The sequence below is a fragment of the Amaranthus tricolor genome, chromosome 8 (assembly GCF_026212465.1).
Source record: "Amaranthus tricolor cultivar Red isolate AtriRed21 chromosome 8, ASM2621246v1, whole genome shotgun sequence".
Taxonomy (NCBI): Eukaryota; Viridiplantae; Streptophyta; class Magnoliopsida; order Caryophyllales; family Amaranthaceae; genus Amaranthus; species Amaranthus tricolor.
This window is the reverse complement of record NC_080054.1, coordinates 20298879-20309079: the sequence shown is the minus strand read 5'-3', so window position 1 is coordinate 20309079 and position 10201 is coordinate 20298879. Positions and strand designations below refer to the sequence as shown.

The window sequence follows — 10201 nt, the reverse complement described above, 5'->3', positions numbered from 1 at the left end:
GAACCACATCACGTCTTGACCCGCACTTCAAAATACGCCAGTCACCAATGCCACGGACTTCGTGTGTCTGTGCCTTAACCTCAACGTCGAGGATCCTGATATTGCCGCATTCACTTTAAAAAAAGGGAAACCACCGTTATAGAATCGAGTGGTTTTGGAGAATGATAAGCGAAGATTCCATCCAAATGTTTCTTACTATTATTTGTTCTAGCAAGTATAGCATGAGATTTGGCGAACAGGCCAAGAAATGGCAGTAGTCAATCACAATAGAAGGTCTAGAAGTCAAGAGATCCTTGTTTAGCAGAAGCAGAACAGCTACTAGAAGTGCCATACGAGGCACCACTTGAACCATCAATGGGCGCTTGATTTAGACATTCGAAAACCAACGACCTTCGTTTATGAAGCTTGATTGAAAATGTCGACGCCTCTAAAACCAAAGGTACCTGCTTGGTAACATACAACACGACATCCAAAAGTTTAATCAAGATGACCCTTTATACCTCTTAACAAGCTGCCTGTTGCCATTTAACTTGCTACTATCTAATTCTTGCGCTCTATTATTCTAAAAATAGAGTGCAAGAATGGTTCATGACATTCTAATTTTGGTAGCATCCAAAATAATAGGTGTGTTTGGATGAAAGGAAATGGAGGGAAAGGAAGGAGAAAGATTTAGAGGAGCATGAATCCCTTGTTTGGACAGCAAAATGGGAGCGAAGAAATTTGAAGGGAAGAGAATTAGAAGGATTTGATATTTACTTTTTATTAAGGTTCCAATCTCTCTAAAGTTGGAAAGATTTAAAGAGAAAGCTCTCATCTCCCTTCCTTTCCCTTTCATTCCCTCCTATACAAACAAGAGCTATTTCCTTTCCATTTCTCTTCTCTTCTCTTCCTTTCCCTTCTTTCCTTCCCCTACCCTCCCTTTCTTTTCTTTCCAAAATTGTTATCAAAACATAATTTTAAGGTACAGCTGAGTCAAGGGCAGCTCTAGGGGTGTTCAAGGTGTTCGACCGCCCCGGGCCCCCAAAATTAAGGGGCCTAAAATACTTACGGACTCGACTTTTAGCTGTAAATTGATGTAGAGCAGCTAGTAAAAATTCTGCTCCTAAACTGGTGTTGCTGTGTTTCGAAACCTGCTAATTACTTTTTTGCCCAAATATTGGTCGTCACCAATTAATTAACTGAATAGAGTGAACACACTTTTATTTACGTCTCTCTTCCCCATATCATCTTTTAGTACATGTATCTATAAGAGTATAAGACCATTCTACTTTTTGAACTTTTAACTTTCTCTTTTTCTTTAATAATTGACTTTCTCTATGCGTTTCTCAAAAAAATTTCTGAAAAATAATAAACAAATAAAAATTCAGCCCAAAATTATAAACAGAACAAACCGTGGTTTTGGATGTGGTGTCGGCTGGTGAAGCTGGTGGTGGCAGTGACAAGAGGTACCAACGGTGGCTACTACTGATTATTATTTAAAGGAAATAGGGATTAATTGGGATTCATACGTAGATCAATTGTGGACTTCAAGGATTGAGTAATTTAGTTTTCTCCAACCAATATTTGATTGTAGTTGTATCTTTCAGTAAATTTGAAAACATAAAGTGTCTATATCTTTTGCTATTGATTACGGTATTTTTCACTGAATTCATATGATAAATTAAGTTTTTCCCTTTTATTTTTTAATTACATTGTAGATATATTTTTAATTTTTGCTACGTTCACTATTTTGATTTTTATCTAATTAATCATGCATGTCTTGTTTGTTTTGATTTTTATATCCAGTTATGTGGTACTGTAAATTGTTTATTTGGTGCATTATTAAATATTTTTTTTATTTTACAATTAAAATAGTGGTGATTTTTTAAATGGTTGTTGGAGGGCCTCATGTTCGCAAAATAATTTATAAGTAAATAGAGCCTCCATGCACTTTGCTCCGCCCCTGAGTTGAGGCATGAGTGATAATAGTACCTGAGTGTTGATCCTAGCCACTTTATGTATGCCGAGGAAACCAACCATTTCTTTATATCCAGTAAGCAGCTGCTCTAATTCCTTGTCCTCGTCTGGAGAAAAACAAAGACGATTATTAGGAGATGAACCGTGCAACAGACACAATTAGAGGTTCATGACATGCCTGCTATTGCTTTGACTGAAATGAGGGTATCAGCAAAATGCTGCCATCTTTTGGAGAAGGATGACGACAGTAGAGAATGTGGAAACGTTATAACGGCAACTGCATTTGATTCCCTAACCATTCTTTTCAAAGCCGTTACAAAAGCAAGCATATCCCAGTCCTGAAATATATGGATTTTTGAAAGGATATGTTTAGCAAGACAACAAAGGCAACAAATACTGGGTGGGGAATGGGGATCAATAGATAAAGAGTAGTATTGCACAAAAAGACATTATGACGTTTCAGGATGTAAAGTTGTGTTAAAACCGCGAAAAGTCACCACCTTGTCAAAATATCCACACTGCGGTGCACAGAATGACTGAATAGCAATACGACCGGCACAAGATATGCTACTATCACTTCTGTAAACAAGACAAAAGCTTTCAAGATAAAAGATGGAAATAATGGCTTACAAGTTGCTAACAGAACTCCATCGAATTAATAAATTAGCAAAAAAAATAAACGAACATATCACAAATAATCTACACGATTGCAGTCACCAATGAAGTTACATGACATACCTTGAGTTTTGGGCTAAAAATGTCGAGCATCGCTGATGAAGTATGTCCAGAGTCAAATCTAGAGTGCTCACACAGTCAATGTGCTTTCCAGCAAGAAATTGTCTCTCCAAAGGTTTTCGCAAATCAAAAGTGTTGCAGTATTCATGATCAGAATCTGTTTAATCACAAAAAAAGTTTCATCAATTTCTCCAATCAAATACCAATTTTCTCTTGAAAACCATAGTTGTTTAACAGTTGATAAAGCCAGTTCCCAATGTGATCAACTTCCATCTCTGATCTCACTAGTTGCAAGTTATGCCTCACGTCTCTCTATATTTGTTTTTGTTATTGTAGCCACATATATCAAAAGTAAGAGGAATCGGTGATGTGATTAAGTTGGTTAAAATCGCAAATAGAGTATGAAAAAATATGGAGTTTGTGGGATCAATAGGTAGTAATGGGGGAATGACGGAGAAAAAAGTATAATAGAGATAAACAAAATAAATAGACAAAATTGGAGCAGGGATAAACAAAAAAGGCTGGAGAGACTAGGGAGTACAAAATTGTCCAATATCCTTTTACATCTAACAGTACAATTGGATCATCTAAATCCAAGAAATGACATCAGCAAGGAAGAAACTACTTCTTGTACCTCTAATATCATGGCCCTGTAGACTTTCCCGAGAATATTTCTTATACTGCCAAGCAATTCTCAGATCCTTATCCTATAATCAAAGACAAACAAACTATGATAGTTGAACAATCCGGTGAAATCACACTCAATAAACAATGCCCTAACAAGCATAGAATACCTGTTCTGTGCCATGATCATGCGGCTTGTCATCTTTTGGAGGAATTGGATTAGGCAAAGTACCCAAAAACCCTTTAGGGTCTTTGGATGGACTTGCATATAAAAGAGGCTGATTATGCATCAATCCTTGCGCCATATAATTCCTCAATAATAACATGTGATGAGGTGCTTCTGGATCCTCCATTACCATAATTAAGCTTCCCAAAGCAAACCCACCTCCCAAAATTCCTGTTTTTTGAAGGAGTTCAGATCACTTTATCGATAATTGATTAAACATCATAAATTGACTATAACTTCATTAAATTCAGAAAATTCGGTAACTCAGATCAAACTAACCTACCAAAAATCCATGTATAATCATGTTTAACATTAATGAGATAAAGATTCAAAGAGCACATATTGATGATCACCCATCACTAAAAAAAGCTTAATTAAAAGATACTAAACACCCCAATCAAAACCCAACATCTTTTGATGATCATTGACCATTTAATTGAGCTATCAACAACAATGCTAAATAGTGGCACATCTTTGACCTTAACTTAAGGGGGCCAAGATTATCATCAAACAAACAAAATTAGAGAGGGGAAGATTGAAACCCTTGATCTGCAATTCAAAAATAATGCTCTTTTAACATTAAGCCACATCCCTTTTTTTTTGTAATAGTGATACAACATTTTTTACTTCTATATAATATTAAAAAAAAGTTCCGAAGGGCCAAGCCCCTATCTGCCTAAATGAAGATCTGTCATTGACGCCAATCACTTAATCCTAACATATGGGTCGGCTACATGAAGTAAAACAAATTAAATTGAGAAATCATCGGTAAACATAGATTATACTTTGTTTAATTCTATATATTGACATATGCTCTGACAAACCTCAATTCTCCATGTCATTTTCCACTTTTGTTATCCAAGTCAACTTCAACCTGCCTTTCCTCATCTAAACTTCTTGAAATTTTAACATTTCAACTTCATGATTGTAGTTTCAACTTTTTTGCACATGACCAATGAATGTAGAAGGTTTTCTATATATCTTTATTATATGCAACTTTAAGATCTTTTATAATGACTTCTTTTTGAATCTTATCATTTAGAGTATGCCACTCATCTATTTTAGTATGCCATTTTAATGGCCCCAATCTTTCTACAAAGGTTTCAGTAAAGCCCAACATTGCAACGTATACATTAGTAATGGTCTAATCTACATGCAATTTATCATAACTTTTTTAACCATAGTTCCCAATAAGTTAAATTATAAGCTTTACATCATGATCAATACTCTAGTCTAGTAAAAATGGATCCAATCACTAAAACAATCTATTGGATGGAGATCCTTTCAAATCTAACTTTAAAACACCTATTTTATGATTATAGAAAATCATAATGCAAAAATAATAATATAGAAATTTGTGTTTGGAGTTTTGAATACTTGATTTGTATTAATTAATAATAAGACTTACTACCTCTATTTATACAAGTAATAAGAACTAAAATAAGGAAACGACATATTACGGAATATTAAACTTAAGGAAACTAAATCAGAATAATATAAAATATAAAATAAAATATTCTACTTTCTTACACTCCCCGAAACAGAACTTGCACAATAATTTTCAAGTCTTCGAATCCAATCGCCTTTAATAGAAAATCCACTAGTTGATCTTTTGATTTTACAAAGGAAATTATGATTATCTCTTCTACAAATTTTCCATAATTAACTTTCAATTTTTCAGATTTAGATAAAAGGTCAAGAAATAAATTGGGTTGGTTTATTTTGTTATTTGGGTCAAAGATTCAAATTTTGGGGTGTGGTCTTAATTGAATTTTGGGCTTAGGTTTTATGGGTGGGGTAAGATTTTTCTTTTTTCTTTTTTCTTTGTTTTGTAAGAAGGGATTTTTGTAAGGTAAATGGGTTGTAGATTTTCGTGAGGGAAATTGGTAGGATTGATTTTTGTGGGTCATGGGATTTGCGTGGGTCAAGGGAAATGGGTAGGATAGATTTTGGAAGGTATACTCTTGCCCCAATTATTCCTAACCCCATTTTTCTCTCCAGTTTGACTTGCTTTTTCTCATTCCCTTTAATACTTGAATTGAGTATATATATAGAGAAAGAAGCATTCAACTCTTGTAGATGTTGCCACATTTTCCACAGAAGGGGCTTGTCTCAATTTTTTGTTGAGAATTTCAGGCGTTGGCCAGTCATCGGGTTGAAGGTGCTTGGTTGAATTTGGTCTTCTACCGGTTCCATTTATCTGAGCGTTGGTGACGTTCTTCCATTGTTGGATGGGCCATGAGCGGTTGTTGAGTGGTCTCCTCGGTTCTCTTTTGACTCTTCTCCTTTGTCTCTATTTCTCCCCTCGCGACCTCACGCTGAATGGGTTCAGTTACGGGAGGTAGCGAAATTGGTCGGTCCGAGAATGAATTGAATTATTGTCCATAGTTCGTGAGCGGTGGTAGTGTAGCCAAGAAAACAATCTATATGGTCTCTGTCAATATTTTCGATGATTCATGAAATCACCATACTATCATTTTGCTCCCATTGTTCGTTTGTGGTGGCCGGTGGGACCATAGTGATATGATTAAGCCTCCCCAGATCACTAATTTCGGTCTTCATTTCTTTACACCACTTGATGTAAGTTTGGTAGTTCAAGTTTTTCGATACTATTGGTCTTGTATTGCTTTTTTGGTTAAATTTTTGGAAGAGGAAGAACATTTGTTCCACATGTCCATTGAAATCATTTTTTTTGTTTGTTTTTTATTTTGATTTGGTTTTTGTTTGGATTAATTTTGGTCGATTATGATCAATGATAAAATACCGATAAAGTTTTTTCGTCCAGGAAAACCTTACGGCTCTGATACCATGTAGAAAATTATAATGCGGAAATAATAATGTAGAGATTTGTGTTTGGAGTTTTGAATACTTGATTTGTATTAATTAATAATGAGAGGTAGTACCTCTATTTATACAAGTAATAAGGACTAAATAAGGAAAGAAATATTATGGAATATTAAACTTAAGAAAACTAATCAGAATAATATAAAATATAAAATAAAATATTCTACTTTCTGCTATGACTTAATATTTGAGAATAATGGTTTACGAAGGGGTAATTAGGTAATTATAATATTAGGAGTAACTTGGGGAATAAGTTAGTTTTAAGTGGTAGTTTTCTTATAAATAAGAGGAATTAGAGGCTCATTAGTATCATGAAAATGGTAATACACTTGTGGATGGGTTTTACTCATTTTAGGAGACCTCAAGCTTCTCGAATTGCTTGATATATCTTTCGTTACTCTGTAATCGTTCTTTAATCATCAATTTGATAGTATAATTCATCTTTTGTCATTTTATCATCTCAATTTCTATTTTACTGTTTTTTTGAAATTATCGGTTCATAGCAAACATGGTATCAGAGCAATTGAAATGATACCATGTTTGTTATGAACTGATAATTTCAAGAAAACAGTAAAATAGAAATTGAAATGATAAAATGACAAAAGATGAATTATACTATCAAATTGATGATTAAAGAACGATTACAAAGTAACAAAAAATATATCAAGCAATTCGAGAAGCTTAAGGTCTCCTAAAATGAGTAAAATCCATCCAACAAGTGTATTACCATTTTCATGATACCAATGAGCCTCTAATTCCTCTTATTTATAAGAAGACTACCACTTAAAACTAACTTATTCCCTAAGTTACTCCTAATATTGTAATTACCTAATTACCCCTTCATAAACCATTATCCTCAAATATCAAGTCATAGCACTTTCCTACAATGATCACTGGTGCCAAAAAGATATTTCAACTAGTTGGTTTTACTCGGACTAAAACTCTTCTAATTTTGACATTCTAACTCAACATTAACATCATCTCCAATTACATCCATCAACACAACGCCCACAACAAATAATATGCACCTTAATATTTCACCCCTAGATAGTCTCAAATTCTCAACAAAATACCAATGCTGCAAGAGCTTTAACCCAAAAGATTAAAGTCGGCTACTAGAACCAATATATTAGTTCCAATGGTAATCCATATGAATTTGTATTTTCCATTTATTTTGATATCGTAGTATCTCAATCTGCAAGTGTATTATGCAAATAGAAAAGGCCTAAAAAAAAACTCAATGGAGAGCAATCATAATTAAAAATTCTTCATTTGTTAGTCACATGCCATAATACATGTATTCCCCACAATATTAATATATCAACATGGGATACATTTTTTTGTCATAACTCATAACCTACCAAAACATTTCTCTTGGTATTTTGCCATACACTTTCAAGTCATAACTTCATAGTGTAGCTACACGAAGGCTATCTTGGAACTTATTCTGTCTCCTAATCTTGTTAAAAAGGTTAGTAGACCAATTGATTCTTATCTTCCCTAAACATTTCAAAGCCTCAATTTTCTATTGCTTTATTCTTTTCTAAGCTTGTTCCTCCTCTACTTTATTTATACGTCCTTATATCAACATGGGATACATTTTTTTGTCATAACTCATAACCTACCAAAATATTTCTCTTGGTATTTTGCCATACACTTTCAAGTCATAACTTCATGGTGTAGCTACACGAAGGCTATCTTGGATCTTATTCTGTCTCCTAATCTTGTTAAAAAGGTTAGTAGACCAATTGATTCTTATCTTCCCTAAACATTTCAAAGCCTCAATTTTCTATTGCTTTATTCTTTTCTAAGCTTGTTCCTCCTCTACTTTATTTATACGTCCTTATAAATTATGTGATCTCTTCTACTTGTTCCATGGAGATGTCTCCAATCACACCATTAACATCCATTCAACAACTCATTAAAGTCCAACTTCCATACTTCTTTGATCTCCACTATAGGACAAGAATGTTTGTTTGTTTATGACACACTTCACCCTACTAAGATCATTTCTAAATGCTTGTCTCCTTTTAGCCATTCTATATATCTCCCCAGAAAATAAGTTAATTTAAGAGAATTAAGCTCCCTAATTGAACCCCCATATTCCAGTGATGAATAGATGAATAAAAGAACACATTCCATGCATAGCCACAATATGAAACAAAAGAACATTAAATTCAAACAAATTTAGAAGGAAAAGGAAGGTTACTGTCAAGGTCAGGTATGCCAGAAGAGACGAAAACGACGCCATTTGGTCCAGGTTTAAAGCCTGGAACTTTGGAGATGGGACCAGCCATTGGGTTGCGAGAGAAGCTGCTGGTTCGAACCTTGGTGCTCATCGCCATGATTGATCACCTGAAACAGCTCGTGGCCAGTACCGCAATAGCTGCGGATAGAAACCAGTAGCCATCAATTGTGTAGTAAGCAAATTATACTACAGTCAATGTTCACTAAACTCACATAAAACAACCAAAAAGGAGCTAAATCAGACAATGTTCACTAAAATTGATCAGCATAACTATTGGAGACAAGAACAAAGCACGAGAATTTTATTTCTGAATTGACTATGGTAATCAAGAATACACTCCTGTCCTTTTAACTATTACAGTCCACAGTGATATGCATTTTTAGCTCTTAATCTATGCTAGAATCTATCAACAGACAAAGATACATCAGCTAAAGAACGAACTCTCCAATAGAAAATCCAAATTCAGGAATTATCAAAACAAATTTAAAGCATCCAGACGTGGAAAAGCAACCATCATGTAAAAGAAAGCATCATCCCATTCGACAAAACAATATACAGCTCAAAAGTTTCATCAACAAAGAAAAAACTTACTCATTTCAACTAATTTATCAAAACAAAAAAACATGTTCAGAAACTCACAAAGTAAGTGTAAAATAGGAGAATAGAGAAATACCTTAGAAAATCAGACTCCTCAATGAGAAGCAAAAAAGATCAATTGTTTCGTAACTCAACAATAGAGCAAATTGTAGACTTGCAATATCCCAGATTTCCTGCCGAGCATAAACAATAAAAAAACTCTAAAAATTCCTTTGTAAGATTCCAAGCCTTTGTACCCAGCACATTCACAAATCACAGGTAGAAGAAGACTCCGGTGAAGAAAAATCAAAAATCAGTTTGTGAAAAATCGAAAACAATGAGAAAATTAAAAAATCAGTTGATAATTCTTGCAAGTACTCTGTGCGCACTATGTCGAAAGAGAAAAAAAGGGAAAACGGGGAAGATATGGGTTAGGGAGAATTTCAATTAGGGAGAAGAAATTAAAGATGCGAATTAGGTTAGAGAAATCGGTTCAGGGGTGGCCAATCTAAATTCCACATGGTAATCACGAGGGATTAGGTTTTTCACATGGTAGTCAAAGTTTTATAAAAATTCACGCACTAACTCTAATGTTTATCTAATTTATTCTCTATGATTAAGGTTTAAGTTGGGTGTTTATATAGTGTCAAAGTTTAGAACCAAATAATGCAATATAATGATGAATGGCAAAAATAAAGTAAATAATCAAGGCTAAGTATTTACGGTGGTTCACTAATCAATGGGCTACATCCACCATCTATTCTAGGATTATATTATGTGTTTAAAGGAGAAATAACAAACTTAAGAGAAATTACAATAGAGATTATGTGTAGAAGAGAGGAGCTTATTTAGGGAGAAACTAAACAAGAAATAAAGCCTTTACAAGATGGGACTTTTGTAACATCCTTGAATTTCCAACCCGTTACGAAAAAAAATTTGTGAAGAAAGGGAGGAAGGAAATTCGGGTGTTACATAAAAAGAAAAAGGAAAAA

General features: G+C 34.1%; 1 protein-coding gene across 3 annotated transcripts in view; it reads right to left on the bottom strand.

Annotated features, from left to right (window-relative positions):
• LOC130820264 (elongator complex protein 4) overlaps positions 1-9819 on the bottom strand; it is a 16028-nt gene extending 6209 nt beyond the window's left edge. Inside the window, exons 1-9 of one of the 3 annotated variants that reach the window (XM_057685574.1) lie at positions 9307-9819; positions 8595-8771; positions 3486-3712; positions 3326-3398; positions 2695-2848; positions 2457-2535; positions 2135-2294; positions 1972-2063; positions 1-443 (exon numbers count right to left, since the gene is read on the bottom strand). The exon at positions 1-443 is cut by the window's left edge and continues 231 nt beyond it. In XM_057685574.1, coding sequence (XP_057541557.1) covers positions 276-443; positions 1972-2063; positions 2135-2294; positions 2457-2535; positions 2695-2848; positions 3326-3398; positions 3486-3712; positions 8595-8730 — 1089 coding nt within the window. In that variant the 5' untranslated portion in view covers positions 8731-8771; positions 9307-9819 and the 3' untranslated portion in view covers positions 1-275. The remainder of the gene's footprint in view (positions 444-1971; positions 2064-2134; positions 2295-2456; positions 2536-2694; positions 2849-3325; positions 3399-3485; positions 3713-8594; positions 8772-9306) is intronic. The other 2 variants (XM_057685575.1, XM_057685576.1) reach the window with 2 other exon arrangements.
• Positions 9820-10201: the final 382 nt, after the last annotated feature.